The following is a 20,848-nucleotide window of genomic DNA, read 5'->3' as shown; positions in this document are numbered from 1 at the left end:
ATGATGTACAAAACGTTTTAACAAAATTATTATATCCAACAAAAGTACCTAAACTTATCGAGAAGCTAAATATTAGGTTATAACAAATAAATAAAGTGGATGTATTGTTTTGTTTCAAATTTTTTAAATTAAGATTTCTTCAATATTTATTTTATGTATGTGGTATTAAACTGTACCTCATTTATGTTAACAAACATTTTTTATTGAAAAATAATTTGAAGTTTGGCACTGATAATATATATATATATATATATATATATATATATATATATATATATATATATATATATATATATATATATATTATTTTATTTAATATTTCTACCAAGAAATATGGAAGAAATAATCTCGATACCATTATTTCCATAATTACCTACCCATACTTTAGTAAGAGAAATATCAATATTTACCAAACCTGCAAGGAATTATAAGAAATAAAGTTTTTATTATTTTGAAATTTTTATTTGGTTTTTACTAAACACTTTAACTCTTTGGTATTGTTTGTTAATGTAAAATTTCTTTTATAATGTAATAACTACAAAGTGCAATATTAAACTATAACATTGAATATTAACCTAAGAAACATATTAAACGAAAAGTATAAGGATTTTATTTTTCATCTAAATAATAGAGTGGTCTACCTTCTGACCTGTAACGTTTGATAGATGTTGAGTATCTCCACCTTACAATATCATCACGTTCTATTAAATCACTCTTACGGCTTCTTTTCAAATATCTAAAAATTTATACATATTACATGAATATTTAATACACACTAAATAAATAAAAGAAAATAATAAGGGACACCCACACACTACCTACTTTTATTTCTATATTTGATAAACATAGGTATTTTTAAATATAATGGTCTGCAGATTGTATAAGGGAAAGTTCATTAAAATTTCCTATACTTATGCTAGATTATTTGTTAACATCTTAATAGGCTTGTCTTTATTTGAAACTTATTTTTAGTTTTATTAATTTTATCTACATTGATGTATGAATATGATACACTTTTTAATTGGAGATAATAGTACCTGTATGACAAATAATCATTTTTTGACTAAATAGATTATTTAGGTTGGTTAAAAAAATCATAAGCTACAACAAACAAGTGGGCAATGATAAAATAATGATGTCCTTTATATAAAACATGACAAAATTACTTACTTGAAATTGATTTCTTTCATAAGTTTGTATAATGATGAATGAGAGACATTTTGTAAATCCATGTTTTTCTTAATTTCATTTAAAATTTTGTTCAATGTGGGGATCTCGTTTTTAAGAAAGAAACTATGTACAATTCGTCGAATGATATTTTTACTAGTTTCATCAAATGTTTTAACAAGGCCTGGACAACCTCCAGAATGTTTTGGACTAACAACTGTTCCCGTACTTCGATATTCTTTTATCGTACGATACACAGTCGATTTCGCAATCCCTAAAAAGTAAAAATGTTTTAAGTTAATTTCATACAAAAATGTAATTTTTCTACAACTTACCCATCGTTGTAACAATTTTAGACACGACAGCAGTAAACTTGATTTTTGGTTGATCAGTTAAAATTTGTTTATACAAATTTATCATACTCTGTTTTTTGTTTAGTGATAAATGACCCAAACTTATCAATTTCCGTCTTTTTAGTGGAGAAGAAAGACCGCTGGTACTTGGAGTAGCATCCATATTTAATCAAAAAGTTATACAATGAGTTCTGATAAGAACTGTTTTTTTTTTAAGTTGAAATAAAGCAATGCACAATAACCAGAAATGACGAATGAACAAAGTTTACAAAAAACAAGTACAAAATTTTTAGGTTAGGTATTGACAAGTATTTTGTCACAGATGTATAAAAAGCATAGAGATATTACCAATAGAGTAGGCATGCCTACAAGTGAGAGCGTTTTGCTAATGAAAAGAGAAAGAGAGTCATTTATGTATTTCTATCTCTTTCTTTTGTTGCGTACTGCGCATGCGTGTCTCTGATTCAACGGGCAACGTAAAGTGCGAACGTAACATCTACGTCTGTAAATAAATATTATATTTGCCCAATGTAAATAATGTGATAAAGATTATTAAACATTTGTTGTCGAATATGCCTTACTACTGTGTTCTCTGCAAAAAAGAGCCAATACCTGGAGATAAAAGTCGCAGTTTTCATAAGTAATTCAAGAAGTAGTTAGCAAAAATATTGTTTTGATAGTATGCACAATATTAAAAAAGAAGTGTTATAAAAATGAGTACTATCTATATAATGTTTTATCATTAAAATATGCTCCCACTTGTATGGGCACCTATAACATGCCTACTCTATCTGTAATATCTCTATGGTAAAAAGTAGCGTATGAACTGGCTGCCATTTAGCTAATCAGAAGTCATCAGAATTGCCAACTTAAATTCATTTTACTCCTAGTTTAAAAACAAGGTGTAATAGAGTGAGTTCAGCCAGTGCAGTGCAGGATAATGCAATAAGTGTTATCAATATTGTGCAAATAAGGTATTTTTTACGGGTATCCACGGAACAACAGAGGTAGGTGGTTTTTGTGATAAAACGTTCAATACGTTCCCGATCACTACCGCTATTGCTAAGCGCTACATCTGCTTAATGCGACTCTAGCTTCAGCTTCTTTTTCATATAATTAATTTCTTGTAAACAATGGGACGTATTGTGACATTCTCATCCACATTAGCGTAGCTGTTCTTTTTCCGCATATTTTTACATTTAATCCAATATATGGTTTTTCACCATAAGTATTTTTTAGATAATCTTCAATCTGTTCTAATATTCACAGTCTAACGTATGTTAGGTATGTTATACCTAACATACCTAACCATATTATACCATTACCGTGGTATTTTGATAAGAATTTAAAATTAACCTCTATGAAGTTTACTTTCTCTATGTGAATAAGACTCTTTTAAGAATTTAAGTTGGTATAACACTATGTTCGTTAGGAGACGTTGACATTTATTTGAAAATTTTGACCAGTGGATTTCCGTTGAGTTTTTATTGTGATATAAGTAAGGATAAAAAAATTGGATTCATATTTTAATTTTTCAAGATTTATTATGGCAGAAAGCTTTGATGATATCAATGCTCCGCAATTCTTTGATTTCAATAGAGATATAAAAGATCTTGATGATACTGCAGATGGATATTTTGGTGAGTACTAATAGATACACTGATTATAATAATAATAATATAATAATAGCGCGTTCGAATATGATGTAACTCAAATAAGTTGAGTATGGATGTATGGATTAATTTTCGTGAAATCTAATTTATCTTATTAAACCTTTTTTGAAATTAATGTTTTCACTTCGATTTCAAAATTCACTTGGCTCCATTAACTTGAGGTTGTCTCAATGAAACTGTTTTTGAACAGGCAAAGCAATGTTAAGTTATAGTTTTTATACCTCAGATAGTAGTTTGAACTTTCTTCTCAGTTTTCCTTCTTTTTAATAATCAATTTGTATACCAGTTAATTAACCCAGAAATGCTTGATATTAGGTAGTTTATTTATGTTTAGGAAGCAGTTATGTATAAAACTGTTTTGTTGCATTCTTTATAATGTTTATATTTCTTTACAAAATTTGTTCAAAATTTAAATCTTTGTTGATTCCAATCTCATTTTTGTTCTCATATATTTTTAATATTTTATCTTGCCAAGAAATATGCATCTCTAGGCAATTGAAATGAAATAAATTTTGCTACAACTATGTGATTGTTTCAAAAATTCAGAAAAACTATAACTGACACAGTATGTTCAAAATATGTGCAAAGCAGCCTTATATAATAAAATAGGAGTATTTTTTCTTCCAATTTTTGTCTCAGGTGATGTATTTACTGTATTTTTTTGCCAAAAAATAACTACTGTACCTTGACAGTTACAATTCCTATGTTGAAATCAGTTAAATGTTATGAATACTTAATTAAAAAGAATGGTGGTAGCACTTGCATATATTACATTAATTGTAGATGATCCAACATAACATCTCATTTTCTCACCTTTAGCTCAAATCAGTAGTAAACTGCTTTTCAAATACCTTGCATCTGTTTTTATATAATATCCACCAAGGGTTATTGTGAATTGGGAGTTTTCTGTTGTTACATTTACCTACAATCTCTTCACCTGTGTGAAGTTATACACAGATTTCTAACACGAATATTCGAATATTATTTTACAAAATAAACTAAACTTTTGCAAAAACATGTCAATAAAGGAGGCATATAATGACATTATAATAGGCTACATAATTTTACTACCAAAAGTTGAAGTGGAACATTTGTAAACTCATATTTTTAAACATATTTTACTATGCTAAACCAGAGCCCCAAATTTTTTAAAAATTATTATTTCGAAGACACTCAATGAGAAACCTATTAACAAAAAATTATGATGTATTTTTTATAACTTCTAAATTAAAAAATTCATAAAGTTTATGTATGAGCGCCGATGCGCATTGTCCCTTTTGATATCAAATCCCCAAAAATTATTAACGTTGCAGTTTTCACCTCCAAAAAAGTTGGTAATTCAGGGGCAGTAGAAGCTTTAAAAATTGCTTTGAAATTGGCTGAAGATAACAAATTTGATAGCGACGAATTTATGTTTGTCTGTTGACTTAGAGACCGGCCTTTTGAAATAAAGTGCGAAAATTATAAACAAACTCAAGAAAAATTAATTAATGTTTTATTTCAATTTACTTCTTTTGTTACAGGATTTTAATTTTGAACATGTATATTTTTGTCTTTATGCTTTAATGTAAAAAATTGATAAAAAAAACTAGGGTTTAACATGTTTTGTGTGACATACTTTGTTCCAAACGCCTCGATAATCCTGAAAGGGTATTGTTTTTGCCTCTATTGGATTATCGAGGCCATAGTGTAGTGATTCCTCAACTGTGATTGAAATCAAGAAATGGAATAAAGTACATTGTAAACTTTTTTTCAGAACAAGCACACGAAGATCCTCTCAATAATTCAGATATATCAAATGAAGTCACCTTCTTAGCCAGTGAGTAGACATTTTGATAATATGATACCTATTGTAATGGTTTTCTTCTAATTTATTTAAACAATTTTTAATAGTTGGACTAATTTATACACAATGTTTCTTATTTACTTAATTTATTCATATAACTACAATAATTACACTAAACTGTGCACTAAATTATCCGCCAAAATTTAACTATCCTCTAACTTATTACTAAATATTTATTTAAACACACTTTTCTATATCGATGTGCTTGGGATAATCACATTGTGGTGATTATGATTAACTGACTTGCTGATAAACAAGTGCCTATTTATACACAACGGATATCTCGAGGATATCTCGATAATTCGGATTCTAGAATGTAAACTAACAAACAAACAAACAAACAAAACAATTAAAAGATTTGCAGTTCTTGGAAATTTTTTTACCCTGTGCGTTCACCAAATTTAGATTCTAGTAAACAAATCGAACAGGACCGGCTTCACGGTCCAAGCTTCTTAGAGATTGATTCTGTAAAAACAAACAGCCATAACATACTGTTATAGAAAACAATTCAATTTCCTGCTTTATGATTGTTCTTGGAAATATTTTGACCCTGTACGTTCACCAAATTTTAAATTCTAGTAACCAAATCGAACAGGACCAGTTTTACGGTCCATGTCATGGACGAGTTGTTTACAATATTTACTCTAGAAATTCAATTGGATTACCAATGTAATGTAATACAAAAAGTTTTTTTTCCTATTTTTGGACCTCACAAAAAACATGACTTACCGAGTTTTTTCAATAGAATACTATTATCATTGTTGAATAATTATAGATTCGGAATTAAATAAAAACAACAATTTTTTTTGTCCTTTGATGTTTTCTCATAAATTGAATTTCTGAATGAAATCATAATATTTGACATTTGACAACCAACTAATATGTCGATCGATACCACAGACAAAGAGTTCATCCTTCCAGCTTTGTGAGTGACGATTGCCGCTACGTGCGCGAGAACTCTCTTTACTTCAGTGATCCTTTGTGATAGTGACGTTTTAAGTTTTGTGCTCTTTTTTTGTTGATCTTTTGTGATAGTGATACTTTACGGCTGAGTGCGCGAGAACTTTTCTCACTTTGATTAATTACAATTTATGATTCCGAGAAGAAGACTAGGCAAATCATGTGCGAAGAGCTACCTCAAGTGATAACCGCACTGATGACCAGAGACAGATCAAGAAAATAGTCGTATTGCTTTGTCAGAATTGTGAACAGTCATAAAGGGAAAATCGATTTTAAACGTTTAAAATTTCCGGTACGTCTGGCCGGTGCGATGACCATAAATAAATCGCAAGGCCAGTCGTTGGAAGTTGGAAGTCATTCATACCGAGCATTTTCTTTTTATTTGTTTCAATGTTTTGTTTGTTTTGAGTTTATTTTATACAAGTTTATGCCTTTTATTTATCGATTGAGGCAGTACGAAGTCTACCGGGTCAGCTAATATTTAATATAATCAAGTTGTGATACTTTATAATCAGATTGTCTATTAACTTGAAATGGTAACGGTTGACTTGTTAATTATAGGTGAAGTAGAAAACTTGCAATGCTCTCAAAAACCCAATTTTAGAAAATCATTGAGTGTTGGTGATCTTCAAAGAATAATTGGGCACGTACACAAATTAAGGTAAGAAGTTGTAAAAATTTATTAAAAATCATTTTTTTTTTATTTAAAAAGCAAGCACAAGAGGGTAGTTCGAGTGGTGTCTACCGTGTGGAAACGTCTGTATATATTAATCTTGAACTTCTGTAGGTTGTAGCGTTCGGGAAAGACGTGCCTTGGTAGCTGATTCCTCAAGCTCCCAATTCTTCAAAGAACAGAGTCTCGATAAATTGACGTTCTCGGCATCTGCAGGCAACTCAGTGTTAATGAACCACGTCTATCTGTCGAAGAAGTATTGCAAAAACTGCTCTAGGCGGGAACAAGTCAGGTCAGCGACCTTTCTTCTTTGCCCTGAGTTGTCCAATTTTCTGGTCAACTCTGGATCGCCTATAAGTCGAATCGCTCTCTTCCATATTTAATCTAGCATCCTCAGAGTTTGCTTGGGAGTCGAACTCCAAATATGCGAGTAGTATTCCAGACATGGACGAATCTGGGCCTTGTAGAGGATTAGAAGCTGTTGAGGAGTAAATAGCTGTTTGGTATTTAAGAGGATTCCGAGTTTTTCTGAAGCTGCCTTAACCAATTTGGCCACGTGACTATGCTAGGATATATTGTTCTCAACCTCAATAGCAACACGAATTTTCGGTGATGGTGATATTTATGACCAGACATGGTGAGCTGCAGTTGTAAAAGGAGCAGCCTTGGTCTATGCTGCTTTGAACTCAATGAGATTGCTTACGCCGCACTCCAGAATGTTTTGAAGATCAGTATGGATGGTGGTGATAACGACTACACTAGAGGCTATAGTTGGTGAAGTTATAGATCGAGTTTGCAGTTTTGTCGAGTAGATCGTTGATGTACAGGAGAAAGAGATAAGGTGACAAGATTCATCCCTGGGGAACACCAGCGTTGACCTCTAACCTTTCTGAGGCGTGTAGGTAGGTAGGAAGCTATCAAGCCAGTCGACAACTGAGGACTTGATCTTGATTTATTCAGAAGGTTGGCATGCCAAAGCCTACGATGTGTCCAGTGTGATTTGCTGGTTAATGACTCTCTCCATGAACTTGGCAACGGCTGGGACAAAAGAAATTGAACAGTAGTTGTTGGTAACTGTCTTTTTGGTATGGGTGAAACCCGAGCAAGTTTCCAATCTGCAAGGAAGAGACTTCTCCCATCCAAGCCGTTGATACATTTTGCCACATCTCAGTGTCGAAATTCTATTTCTGGCGAATCACGAGTTGAATTTGAAGCTTTGGCCGATCTATAATGTCGAACGTTACGTGGTCTAGGTAGATCCAGAGTTTGAGTTTCTAGCTCAAAAATCGGTTTTAATCAAATATTTTTTCTTTCCAGTCTTTGTCTTCTGTTCATTTTATCTAAAATATTTAAATTAATTGATGTAGGTGTCATATTTCGATTCATTTATGACGCCCATGGTGTGGAGCTGGCGTCTTAGATAGCAGTGTCCAGTTACAAGTCTGGTCACTAGTTGGATTTCGCTCTTGTTTAATTGGAGCAGTTCTTGGTATGAGGAGACGCACGGGGCCCATCTATATGGGCCTTCGCTTCTCTCTGCCGAGCCCAACGATCGAGTAGATCGTTCATCAACGCTTTTGGCTACACCAAGGATCCCAACCTGGCGAGTGAGTTTGCTTCGTCGTTGCTTTTGTTGTCCGAGTGACGAAACGAGCTGGATCTTGCAGCCATCACTCACCAGTAGGACATCTCTGTGCTTACTAAATCTGTATCTGACCATATTTCTATGAAACTTCTCTATCCCAATATAAAATTTTCAGGAGTGGTAAACAATATGTATATGATGGTGAAAACGGTGAAGAAGAAAATGACTTTAGTCGGGAGAACTATTATTCAGAACAAACAGTTAACTTTGAAGCTGGTTCTTCAGGAATTTGTGGTAGTAAATCTCAAGTAAGTCTTCACAATTTTGAAAAAATCGATATTATTCGAAAAACTGTATGAATTTACTAATAGTTTTGTTTTGCTGTTTAAGGTATGGATCACGTCCCATACTTCAAGTCAAAATCAACAAAAATAAAATGTTTGTTCATGTTCTTTTTTCCATAACAGGTCTATTCGTTCTTTAACATATTTCCTCACCCTGACACTAGGTTGTCATTCCACCTCTTCCATGGTCGACTTCTACTTTGTGATTCAATTGGAAGTTTATTCTCTGCTATTTTTCCCAGTCTATCGTCTGTCATTCGACTTTTATGTTGGTTCCATTGTATTTTACGCTGTGACACAAAAATCTTCCTGAGGATTTTCATCTTTGTGGTCTCCAAGAGCCGCTTCGTTTTTTTTATCTTTCCAATATAGAGATCTGATTGTTGATTTGTAAATTCGTGCTTTTATTTTATATCTTGGGTGTTTGTCCCGCCATACAACGTTCTGAAGACATCCTGCGACCTAATTTGCTCCGACCACTTCTTCTCTTACATCGTCTTCTACGTCTCCATAACTGATTAAGTCAATTCTAAGCTATTTGAATATACCATTCTAAAAAACTTAACAAGTTGGCCGTTTCACCTTGGGTAGTTCACAAAATATTTAATCTCCGATTGTTAACGTGCTAATCTTGTGTTTCAATTCGGTTTACAACGTTCTTCGACGTCTTTCTGTTATAGATCTTCTGTTAGTTTCTTTATCTATACCATTTCTCAAGCTTCTTCTTAGCCTTCCTCTTCTCCTTTTTCCTTGTGTTGTCCACTATAAGACCTGTTCTCTAGCATTCTTTGTACATATCCATACCATATTAGTTGTTTGATTTTGATGTTTTCAGCTGTTCCTCAAAAGAGAACACAACTACTTTCCTGGTTAATGCCTCGACGAATATTGAATTACATCTCCTCTGAAGAGCGTAATATCATTCGACCTTTTTGTCGATATTAACATCCCCATGAACCATGACTAGTTTCGACGTTATTACCTCTAATCAGAGTGGATTAACAACTCTCTTAACAATGCTTGAGACCCGAATTGAAGACAACGTCAAAGAACGTCGCTATTTGGGTCGTGTTGTCAAACATTCCCCAGCGAACGCCAATTGGCGCCATCCTCACTTCCAACTACGAACTACTGGTCAGCTAGAAATCTAGTGTTGTCGCCGATAATAGAATGTTTAACTACATAAACCAAATCAAGTCCGAACGAGAGTTGTTAAACGACTTTGATGAGACGTAATAACGTCGAAACTAGTCAGTGGTTGCTAAGCTATTCTTGCAATTAGGTTTTGAACAATCTGTAATGATTCATACATTTTTAAAATTCCAAAATAATTTTTTTTGCAGGAGTTAATCAACAGATTAGCACAGCCAAAAAGAAAATTTAAGTCCAATCAAGAATTGAACAAAAACGAATATGTACCAATGGCTGAAGCATTGATAAAATTTCAAAATGGTACACCGAAACGTTTCAGAGTGAAACCTGTGGCCGTTGCTGACAATCCTTTGAAAGCCACCATTCCCCATTCCCCAAAATTAAAAACATCTCTCAGAAATCGGCCTCTGCATGCACAATCTCGAGAAGAACTAGAGCAACTTGCTTTGGCAGAAGCAAAGAAGTAGGTTATGTGATAATTGAAAAAATATGATTTTTATTATGTTTTTTTAAATATTTCAGGTCCCAATTTAAAGCACACCCTCTAAATAAAAAAATACTTCGAGGTCCCGTTGACTCGAATAAATCGAAGAGAAAAATTTCCACCATACCAGAACCGTTTAAATTAACAGAAGTTCAGAATAAGGTGGTGAGTTGTAGAATTCTCATCGTAGATATTGCATTACTCAAATTTGTAGTAAATCTGTATGTCTTAAATACTAAATACACTGTTTATACTATAACTACACCAACACTCACAATTACACTCTCGCGAAAAAGAATTCCGGTGGGAAATTCTCTTTGCGGGAAAATTCATAATTCTCAACTAACCCGATTTTTCGGACCGGTCATATTAAAAATGAAATATATGCTCTTTGAACCGGACATTAACGGATCTCTTCGTCTGTCCAATATATTTTCTGTTAGAACATTACTAAAGTCAAAGGAAAGTATAGCTGTATATACAATTGTAATGAATTTTTATCAGAGTGGTGTGCGGAGTTATCGTGATTTATTTACCCTTGATTTAGGGTAATATTTTCAATGCTAGCTCAACGAGCGACGAGGTTCGGTATTAGTCCTTTAGCAATAGTCTAAGATCCCGCTGCAAAATTATGACATGAAGAATGTACACAATCAAAATCTGATTAGGAGGTATTTTTACCAGTAGGAGAATGTATTTTTCATAAGGTGCCAATTAAAAATTACCCGCGAGTACTATTAATTAAAATCTAATTAATTGAATTTTATTAATACATTTCGTTCACATCTTATGGAAATTCCACCTATAGCACTTTAAAACAGTGTATTTGAAAGATTTGAAAAGTCACAGTTGCTGCTGACTGCTTAGCCGCAACCTCTACGTAGCCAGGTGTAAACAGGTATGATTTTGTAAAAACTTCTCGTTCATTATGTATATTAATTTCATTTACACCAAATTAAAGCTAATTTTTTTCTGTATTTAATTTTATAAAGGTGCTTGTAAAAAGAAAACCGCAAATTGAAGTTTCCTTAATTTAAAGATGCCAGGTATTGCAAATAAGGTGACAAAGAGTGAGTGCACGACGTTACTGGTTAGACAAGGACGCTAAATGCCAGCTGTACGCGTTTTTTGAGCTATTGCGCATGCCTCGATAAATAGGGTTCTCAACTAGCGGTCTAAATAGTCAAAACGACTCTAATTAAATGCTCTGAAAAAAATAATTAGATAAAATATTAATAACATTAAAAAAAATAATATTAAATAATTAAATAATCATAATAATAAAGTTGGATACATAATCTGAAAAAAATTGGACTTTATGAAGTTTTGTTTAGTAATTTCCAAAACCATATTAAGTAACAAAAGTAAAAAATCTAATTCATTAAAAAAAAATCACAAGAGCATACTTATCAAAAATAAAATCTTGATCATTCATCTGAAAGAAAATTTTAATATATAAGTTTTGTTTAAGCTCTAAGATTTTATTTATATTTTTACTGCAGTCACAAATGACAAATTATTGACACTCAATAGCAGATGATTGTAGAGTTTTAATAATAAGTTACAGAATAATCAACATTTTGTACAGATAAAACAGAAGTATCAGATAGAAAAAATAGGTTAATTTTTTTAATAAATTATGAAATCTTATTCCTTGTCATTTATTCAACGTCAGATTCCTCGCTGCTTTCACTATCATCGCACATAAACAATAATAATATTTATTAAACAACAACAATAAAAGCAATACGTATTACGAGCAGCAAAAGAGTATGGTTAGGATTTATAATCAATATAAACCTTAGCTCAGCTACTTGAATGAGAACCCTATTTATCGAGGCATGCGCAATAGCTCAAAAAACGCGTACAGCTGGCATTTAGCGTCCTTATCTAACCAGTAACGTCGTGCACTCACTCTTTGTCACCTTATTTGCAATACCTGGCATCTTTAAATTAAGGAAACTTCAATTTGCGGTTTTCTTTTTACAAGCACCTTTATAAAATTAAATACAGAAAACAATTAACTTTAATTTGGTGTAAATGAAATTAATATACATAATGAACGAGAAGTTTTTACAAAATCATACCTGTTTACACCTGGCTACGTAGAGGTTGCGGCTAAGCAGTCAGCAGCAACCGTGACTTTTCAAATCTTTCAAATACACTGTTTTAAAGTGCTATAGGTGGAATTTCCATAAGATGTAAACGAAATATATTAATAAAATTCAATTAATTAGATTTTAATTAATAGTACTCGCGGGTAATTTTTAATTGGCACCTTATGAAAAATACATTCTCCTACTTGTAAAAATACCTCCAAATCAGATTTTGATTGTGTACATTCTTCATGTCATAATTTTGCAGCGGGATCCCGCACTACAAGGGAAATCCCAATTGAACGGAGATCCTCGATATGTACTAATTTAATGGTAAGCTTGAAGCGCCATGCCGAATATTTGACAAGGAAGAGGGAAATCAAACAGTCTAGAATAGAATATAGTATAAGATTAATAATGGTACTGTAACGCTCTTTTGTGGCTACGTGATGGTTTGTCGCCAAAGCTCAGGTATCGTATTAACTCGGGCGCTAGTTTTTTATCGTGATATGCTCCAGGCAGCGTCAGTAAAGAAAATAAAATACTCCAGGAGTCAGTATGGTGATGACGAATATGCTGAGTCCAGTTGAACAGATTTTACTCACCCTTCTGGATTGGTAAGTGCAAAAACTACGCTCTCGGTCGGTCAAAGTTCTATGGTAAGGACTGAGATTATAAAATTTATCAATTCCGATAACAACTTTTCAAACTGTTCTCCCACTAGGTTGGCTGGAGGCTCAAACACAACCATCACCGAGACATGATTAATCAGCTATAGGAGTGTGAATACTCACCGCCTCAAGTAGCAATTTCCTTACCACCAGTCAATGACAGTTTCGCGACTGCTACTAGAGTGAATATTTAGGGCCTCCAGTAGCAATTTCCTTACCTTTAGCTGATGGCACTAACCCAATCACCACTGAGATGTGAATGCTCAGTGCCATCAGTAGCCGTTTACTTAACAAACAAAATCCTAAAATTTGGCTGTTGGGAACAACAATCCCACAAGCTAATATCTGATTCTAACCTGCCCCTCTGACATAAAAAAGACTGAAAGGAAACTTTTTGAAGTGGTTTAGCCAAAGTGCAGGTTCCTCTTTTTTTCAGAAACTCATTTTCGTACACCATGAAAAGGCTTCAGGAATAAATAACGTTTTTGCTCAATTTCAAGCGAGTAGCTCAGGTTCTCGCTTATTTTAAATCCTGTGCAACCAGGAACCTACACTAAATGGTCTGTTATTCTTGCCTTTTCCATTAAGTTTGTTGGCTACACCCACCCCAACTTTGAGTTGATAATATACGGTTGCTTTTATAGCTGCTTAACTATTAGAATGAATCACTGATGCTCCTTTCAAAAGTATTATATATTAAACTATAGTTGGATCAATTGTATACTGTTCGTCTCCATAAACATAAATCATTTTATTTTATTCCAGATTCCAGAATCCCCGCAAAAGGTCCAAGAATTTCATGCAAGACCTGTACCTAAATTCATTTATAATTCTCATGTAATGAAACCCCAACTGAAAGCCTCGTTAACAACGCCACAAACACCGACCTTCATTAAAAAAATGAGTTTGAATTCCATTTCAACCACCGCGGAGAACAAAAATTTACCTACCGAGCCTGTCAAACTGAAACCAACGAAACCAATACCATTTAGTTTTGAATTAAGAGATAAGTGCATGAGAAGTAAGCGCGAAGCTTTGGTTCAGAAATATATTGAAGCCGAAAAGAAAGCGAGAATGTTCCATGCCAAGCCGGTACCAAAATCGGTTATAGAACCACCGAAAAATGGTTATTCATTTTCAAGAGGCAATTCATCAAATACAGCAAAGAATGTGAGTATTTTTTTTTTTTTCAAAAACTATTTTTTTTATTATTTCAGCTCGACAGTGCTGACCATTGGCACACAAAAGATACATAATTTAAGTGAAGGACTGTTACACAATATGAGGTTAGGTTTCAGATTAAACTGATGGTATGCAGTAAAGTATTGTCTGTAGTCAGTAAGGATGTACGTGACAGATACAACAATTTTGGTAGTCGTGACGACTCTCTAAATACATTAAATAACCGTAAGTTTAGTGTGGTTAATGCGAAGTCTTCTTATTGTCACAACTTCTCTCCTACTCAAAATATCTAACAGCAGGTGAGAAGTGGATGGATGAATATTATAGTAGTTTCGTCCTCTTGGTCCATATATCGCGCCAAAATTCTTTGATAAGATTTTTGTAGAAATTCTAGAGGTCATTATCAAGCTGAATTAGAATTTCAGTGATTTCAGTATGTGATGAAAGCCATATAAAAGAAACCTATATGAAGATCAATAAGAGTTTGGTAGATGTTGTGGACTATTGGGTGGGTTATCGGAGAATATGGTCTTGATTGATAGTATGGACGAAAATGAGTAAGTACTGGGTGGGTAACTAAGAACTTCCATAAGCTCTGGTACAGAGACGGTTCGAAGCTGGACTGGGCATTTTTGGATCAAACTACAAGCTCTCCATCCTATAGGAACATTACTTACCATTTTTCAGGTAGAGTTGCTAGCAATAAAACATCACTAGATCCATTTACAAGGAGAAGGAAGGCAAATATAAGCGCACCTATCCTTGATGGAAATTTCACCAGCTTGTTAGCACGACATGGGAATTGAAGCCTATTCTGGATATACCAAACAGTCATCAAACCCATTATCACACATGCAGCACTTGTTTGGTGGTCGATAACTGAACAAACAACAGCTCAGAAAAAACAAAACAAAATCAAAGGCTAATCTGTCTAGGTATTACAGGGGCAATGTTAACCTGCCCCACTACAACCTTAGAGACGCTACTGAACCAGTCTCCTCTTCACCTCATTGTGAAGAAAGAGACATTTAGCAACGCCCACAGGCTAATCTAAAGTAAGACTTAAGTCAGGAAATCTGGTAGGCTTATAGCTAATAAAGCTAGAAAGACGTGACAAATCGTTGGACCAAATGCAGAGTATGTTACACAAAGATACCCCATTCTTCCACAAGCTCGAAATGTATCTCTCTGGTACACAGACGGTTCGAAGCTAGTTCAAAGAGCTGGACTCGTAATTTCTAGAATCTTCATACTTCTAGTAACATCACTAACCATTTTTCAGGTAGAGTTACTAGCAATAAACAAATTCTTCTATAAATCTTCTCCCCCTATATTTCGTAATTTCTTCTGGAATTCCATTCTCTCTTATGTTTTTTTCCAAATTTTCTATCTGTTCTGAAATTTCTTTGTCAGTTGGTACCCCCACGAGTTTATTTTCTATTTCCTCTCCCATATCTTCTTCATGTTCCAGGTTCTCCAGGGAAACATCAAAAGTCGAAGCCAGTTGATCCGCACATTGCTGTTACTTATAAGACAACACGTTCTGAGTACGTTTACTATTAGAAATGTCAAACTTTATGACGGAAATGTCAGATTTGACATATTCACATTGGTGTTGCCATATCTCGTTTTGAAATAATGTAAAGCATATTGTACATTTTTCTAATATACATTAATTGTTTTAATTTCAGAATAACGAAGAGAATATCAATTCCTCTCATTTCAAGGCTAAACCACCAAAAGTTCTTTATCAAAAACCATTTGTACCTCAGCTTCCGAACAGGCCATTACTTGAAATACAAGATTTTGCTCTTAACACTGATATGCGAGCGAAAGAGAGAGAACAATTTGAACAACAGGTTAAAGAACGGGAAGAAAAATTGGCGTTATTCAGGCAAGAAGAAGAAATTATGAAGAAGAGACAGGAAGAAGAAGAAATTATCGAGGCCCGTAAATTGGCTAGTTTCAAAGCGAAAGAAATTAGAAAATACAAGGAAATAAAAATTCAGCCTCTTCACAAAGTTACAAATCCAGTTTCGCCCAAATTTAGTACGAATAAGTTGAGAAACAATTCAAAAAATAAAGAAAATAATGCATAATAATAAATCGTTTATCTGTTTCAAAAACGTACATTTAATGCTTGAAAAAAGAAAAAATTGAGGAAGAAAATGTGATTATAAGTTTAATATTGTCTACTTTTAGTTTTTTTATCTATATGACTAAGAGAATCAAAATATTCACTTATATCTTTATTTATATTTACTAAAATTGAAGTTTTATATTTTAAAATATCTTGAGTGTATGGTTATTTTAATTTCTCACCGTAATATATGTATCATATTTTCCTATGTTTTTCTTTGTTGTGAAATGTTCAACATGGAAATATTTCAGTCGTAACTGCTCAAAAAAATCTATATCAGGTTTCAAATAAATTTTTTCCTACTTTCACCCTCTTAAATGTTTCTATTTAAAAATATAACCGTATCATGAATTTTATCATCTGGTCTCCGAGTCCAGCAAGATTTTTCTTAGTCCAAAAGTCAAATCTAAGTAGCACAAAAATTGCACAGTTTTCTTCTGCATTTCAGGCACATTGGCTGGTCGCATTTTATGCATTTATAATTTGTCTTCCTCTCCTTTGATGCTGAACACTTGGAGCAGGTTTTCCTTTTCTCTAGCTTGTCACTTGGGTTGGGTTTTGTTCCAACATATACTGATGGTTTGGTCTTTCCAACCGTCTGGTCATATGTGACTTTATGAACTCCATCACTAGGTCTCGTACGAATAGGTACCTAGTCACAAGATGATTACCTCAAAATGAAAGGTACAAGGAGTTGATGCATCTAATATCTAACATTTGATACAATATTGCCATCTTGTGGTTCTTCGATTAGACGAATATATCGCACATTTCATGTCTAGCAAGTCCACCCCTGCTTTCGTTTTATTGTAGTAACAAACCATTTCAGGTTTGTTTTTTCTGTTCCCTGTCCCAAAGTTCCGTCATTTATAAAAAATTTGAAAGATGCTATCCGAAAAGCGCCGCGCGAATTCGCCGAATTTAAAACAATTCCATAGTAGCTAGTCTAGGGAACTCTTCAAATTCTTCCATAACTATTTGTGCTATAATTCAGGATATTGATGAACCAACGGTACATCCTTCTATTTCCTTTGGTGCTCATATAAGAATCAAGTAGAATTGAGGGTTAGTTCCAGAACATATATAATATTCATCAAAAGGGATAATTTTTGAAGTTAAAAAAATGAAGATATTAGTGCACAAAGAAACAATATCTGAAGAAATTAATATATAATCGTCTGAGAATTGTACATCTTTTTCTTTGAAATAAAAAGAATACATGCAAAATATATTTGCCACCTTTGTATTATTTAGAATTTTAATAATTCGAAATTATTGTTTGGCGTTCTTCAAAGGAGAAAACAACTACTTTTTTGGTTAATCCGCGACGTACATTGAATTACATCTTCAATATCTCGCATTTGCAAGGAGATTATTGTAACCACTGACTAGTTTCGACGTTATTACGTGTCATCAGTGTGGTATAACAAACTCCTCAGAGGAAATTTAATTCAATATTCGTCGATGTATTAACCAGGAAAGTAGTTGTCAAAAGGAAGGCAGAATACATTTTCGATATATCATTTCCTATTTTATCATGCAGATTTCCGGTTAACTGGAGTTACATTGTAATATAATATGTATCTATCTAACTGCTACTATACAAACATTTTCCAAAGTTATACCAGTTTCTACATAATAATGTAAATTGCATTTGAAATTAAATTTACTTAAATAATCTACACGTCCCCAATTTAAAACGTTTTTACTTTTTCTGCCGATTTCTTCTTTTTCTGATCGAGTTAGTCCCATACTGAGATCTCTTTGATTCAACAGCAAGTTCTTTTCTGAGATCTCTTTTCGTACTTTTCTACTCAAACCTGATCCACAGGTTGCCCAACTTGCCATTCCACACATTATATCAAAGTCATTTTTGTTCAAATTGTTTTCTTTAAAAAAGTCTTTTCCTGTATAAGGGAGCCATCGACATCTATGGTGACAGCAGAATGTTAGAATACAACCTCTCACTTTAGCGCTATTTTCTTTAATATTCATTAGACTTCTTATTGCTAAATCTGTTGCTTCACCACATAGATGTTTCGTTACACCTACGACGTTAGAACATTCACCTACGATGTTCACTTTATCTGAAATTCAATATTTTATATTAAATTTAAATTATGGAATGTAGAGGTGAGGAAAAACGTCTTGAATAAAAGCTGAATACAGAACAGGAAGAGCCTAACTTGTCGTCCTGAACCTCCAACCAACCAACCAACCAGCATTGATTGGGAGATGCACGGAAGTAATGAAGAAGAAACAGCAAATTAGCTAATGCCTTTCTCGCAGAGGAACAAGAAGATTATTTTCACGTAAAAGAGTTCATCTGGATGTGGTGCCACGATTGTTCAAGCACTTTTGAAACTACAAGCTTATAAGAAGCAAATATTTCAACTCAGTTGGATTATTTACTTTAGGTAATTGACAGACGAATACTTTTTTATAAGAGTCCAACTTGGGGTTATCATAGAAAGGAATCTTCTCCTAACATAAATGGGATTTATTGAATACACCCAGAAAATATTTATTCATCTCATTGGTTTATTACAAACTTGTAGGCAGATTTGAGGATGTTCTGTAGTAAATATTTCTCAAATCCCTTCAAAGTGTCTTTGTATCATTTATATCTTCCAGAAACTTGAGATACCCTCATTTTTCTCTTCTGACTCACTTAGATTTTGCAAGTCTCGATATACCTCCAAGTTTTTTGCTGAAGAGTTTTATCTTTTAAGTCTATTAGTGCCTTGAGGGCAGACGTTAATTAGAGAGCTGGGGGAGTAATTACTCGAACTGTTCTTAGAGCTAAATACATCATCACTCTGTTTATTCCCCAAAGTAAGGAAGAAGACTTGAAAAATAATGGTCCAAAGATCTGTGACTTACTTAATAGAAGTGGATTGTGAATTTGTAAAGAAAAAAAAATATAAAGAAATGATGTAATATTATTTTGTTGAATGTTTAGTTTAATGAAACCTACCCAAAATTATATCCGATATATCTGCTCTTATCCTGCAAACTTTGTCTGAATTTCTTGCTATTTTATTATCCTTTTTATGTTTGGGTGATGCTCTCTCGATAAGTAAAACTTTTGATTCTTTGTTATCTTCGCAGGCTTTAGCTAACCAAAAACTCAATTGTCCTTTACCTGCACCAAATTCAATATAACAAGTTGCATGTTTCATCATTCCATATTCAGTAATTAATCCTAAAATGGATGAAACTTGTTTTAGATGTTTTTTAGTTTTAAATCCATACCCAGGTTTCAACATTTCATCTTCTAATAATTTGTGATTTGAATAATGTTCAGCTGCAATGAATTTTAGTTATTGATCACTCGCAATAACATTAATAAATAAATAAAAATACATTGCCAATTAATACCTGCTACTTACAAATATGTTTCTCTATATATTTGTTATAAACAGTATCAACTTTTGAAATAGTTTTCAATATGTCATCTTCTGGAAATGTAGATAATAGTTTATATGAATTATCTTCTTCTGAATCGGCATAATTAACTCCTTTGGAAATATAGGGATCTGTTGGCTTGGGTCTAGCATTACATATTTTCAAATGTTTTTTCAAATTATGAGCAAAACAAGTGTGTTTGCCATCCAAGGGGCAAATGATTCGCACTGGAGAGTTTTTACTGATATCAGTATTAGGTTCTATATCCGAATCAATCTTTTTATGTTCGCCGCAATATTCCTCTCCTTCTTTTACGGTCATCTTGCAAAAACGCTTTTTTCGCAACACAAAAAAATTACAGTGGCCACTATTACTAGTTGACTCCTTTTTTCTTTTTGGACGTTGAGCATGTTCTTCAGTTACGATTACAGTATTTTTAGAATTCTCAATTAAAACAGATTTTTTTGTATTATTTTCCATTACTCACTACAATAATTATTAGCTTAAATATTATCGTTAAATTTAATAACATTACATATATAATTTAAGAAAGCTTTAATCATGTAGTGAGTTGATCTTGACATAAATATAATCTACAAAGTGTTCATGTCATCTTCTTTTTGTTCTCTGTTATGATGGACTAAATCCGTAGACTATCTACCCAATGATTGTATTGATATTTATATAATATATTTATATAATTGTAATTTTTTCCCCAATTTTTATTTATTGGACCATTTTATATGTTTGACAGGATGAATCGTCTCAGTTTAGGACTCTCCCGTTTAATATAACAAGTGAAAATTGAGGTATATATCAATATTTTTGATAAATAGAATTGAATGTATATATACTTTAATTCTTTTGCTGTCGAATGATCATGTTTAATCACCCAATATTATTGTGGCACACAGAACATACAACATGGTATGTTCCATATAAATAAAACATATATAATATATTCTATGTTGTGGCACTACTAACGATCTCTTATAAGATACTACTTGAATTGGGATGGATAGCCCAAACAATGAGAATCGAACCGCAACCAAATGATTTTTATAGCCGAAACTTAAAAATTATGTCAAAATGAAAAGCAATCTAGAGTTCAGGT

General features: G+C 33.0%; 3 protein-coding genes across 3 annotated transcripts; 1 reads left to right on the top strand and 2 right to left on the bottom strand.

Annotated features, from left to right (window-relative positions):
• Positions 1-440: 440 nt before the first annotated feature.
• Positions 441-1,816, bottom strand: LOC130903648 (uncharacterized). Its single transcript, XM_057815874.1, has 3 exons — positions 1,503-1,816; positions 1,171-1,441; positions 441-736 (listed from the first exon to the last, which is right to left on the bottom strand). The coding sequence occupies exons 1-3, from the start codon at positions 1,681-1,683 to the stop codon at positions 610-612; spliced, it is 579 nt and encodes a 192-aa protein (XP_057671857.1). The 5' UTR covers positions 1,684-1,816; the 3' UTR covers positions 441-609.
• Positions 1,817-2,361: 545 nt separating this feature from the next.
• Positions 2,362-17,562, top strand: LOC130903646 (targeting protein for Xklp2 homolog). The gene is made up of 9 exons (XM_057815872.1): positions 2,362-2,527; positions 2,760-3,160; positions 4,950-5,012; positions 6,561-6,660; positions 8,433-8,565; positions 9,945-10,216; positions 10,276-10,402; positions 13,770-14,174; positions 15,878-17,562. The coding sequence occupies exons 2-9, from the start codon at positions 3,067-3,069 to the stop codon at positions 16,283-16,285; spliced, it is 1,602 nt and encodes a 533-aa protein (XP_057671855.1). The 5' UTR covers positions 2,362-2,527; positions 2,760-3,066; the 3' UTR covers positions 16,286-17,562.
• On the bottom strand, positions 17,482-20,376 carry LOC130903647 (tRNA:m(4)X modification enzyme TRM13 homolog). Its single transcript, XM_057815873.1, has 3 exons — positions 19,719-20,376; positions 19,304-19,633; positions 17,482-18,413 (listed from the first exon to the last, which is right to left on the bottom strand). The coding sequence occupies exons 1-3, from the start codon at positions 20,212-20,214 to the stop codon at positions 17,911-17,913; spliced, it is 1,329 nt and encodes a 442-aa protein (XP_057671856.1). The 5' UTR covers positions 20,215-20,376; the 3' UTR covers positions 17,482-17,910.
• Between the last annotated feature and the right edge of the window lie 472 nt (positions 20,377-20,848).

This window comes from Diorhabda carinulata, chromosome 2, assembly GCF_026250575.1.
Source record: "Diorhabda carinulata isolate Delta chromosome 2, icDioCari1.1, whole genome shotgun sequence".
Taxonomy (NCBI): Eukaryota; Metazoa; Arthropoda; class Insecta; order Coleoptera; family Chrysomelidae; genus Diorhabda; species Diorhabda carinulata.
The sequence above is the reverse complement of the archived record's forward strand: the minus strand, read 5'-3'. Positions and strand labels throughout refer to the sequence as shown.

What these genes read in the sequence shown, in the direction of transcription:
- LOC130903648 (XM_057815874.1), bottom strand. Translation starts at nt 1,683, where the DNA reads ATGGATGCTACTCCAAGTACCAGCGGTCTTTCTTCTCCACTAAAAAGA. An exon ending in TAAAATTGTTACAACGATGG is followed by an intron (nt 1,442 to 1,502) that starts GTAAGTTGTAGA and finishes TTTACTTTTTAG; the next exon opens with GGATTGCGAAATCGACTGTG. An exon ending in ATGAAAGAAATCAATTTCAA is followed by an intron (nt 737 to 1,170) that starts GTAAGTAATTTT and finishes ATAAATTTTTAG; the next exon opens with ATATTTGAAAAGAAGCCGTA.
- LOC130903646 (XM_057815872.1), top strand. Translation starts at nt 3,067, where the DNA reads ATGGCAGAAAGCTTTGATGATATCAATGCTCCGCAATTCTTTGATTTC. An exon ending in TACTGCAGATGGATATTTTG is followed by an intron (nt 3,161 to 4,949) that starts GTGAGTACTAAT and finishes ACTTTTTTTCAG; the next exon opens with AACAAGCACACGAAGATCCT. An exon ending in TTTGTGGTAGTAAATCTCAA is followed by an intron (nt 8,566 to 9,944) that starts GTAAGTCTTCAC and finishes TTTTTTTTGCAG; the next exon opens with GAGTTAATCAACAGATTAGC.
- LOC130903647 (XM_057815873.1), bottom strand. Translation starts at nt 20,214, where the DNA reads ATGGAAAATAATACAAAAAAATCTGTTTTAATTGAGAATTCTAAAAAT. An exon ending in ATATATAGAGAAACATATTT is followed by an intron (nt 19,634 to 19,718) that starts GTAAGTAGCAGG and finishes AATTCATTGCAG; the next exon opens with CTGAACATTATTCAAATCAC. An exon ending in TATATCGGATATAATTTTGG is followed by an intron (nt 18,414 to 19,303) that starts GTAGGTTTCATT and finishes ATTGAATTTCAG; the next exon opens with ATAAAGTGAACATCGTAGGT.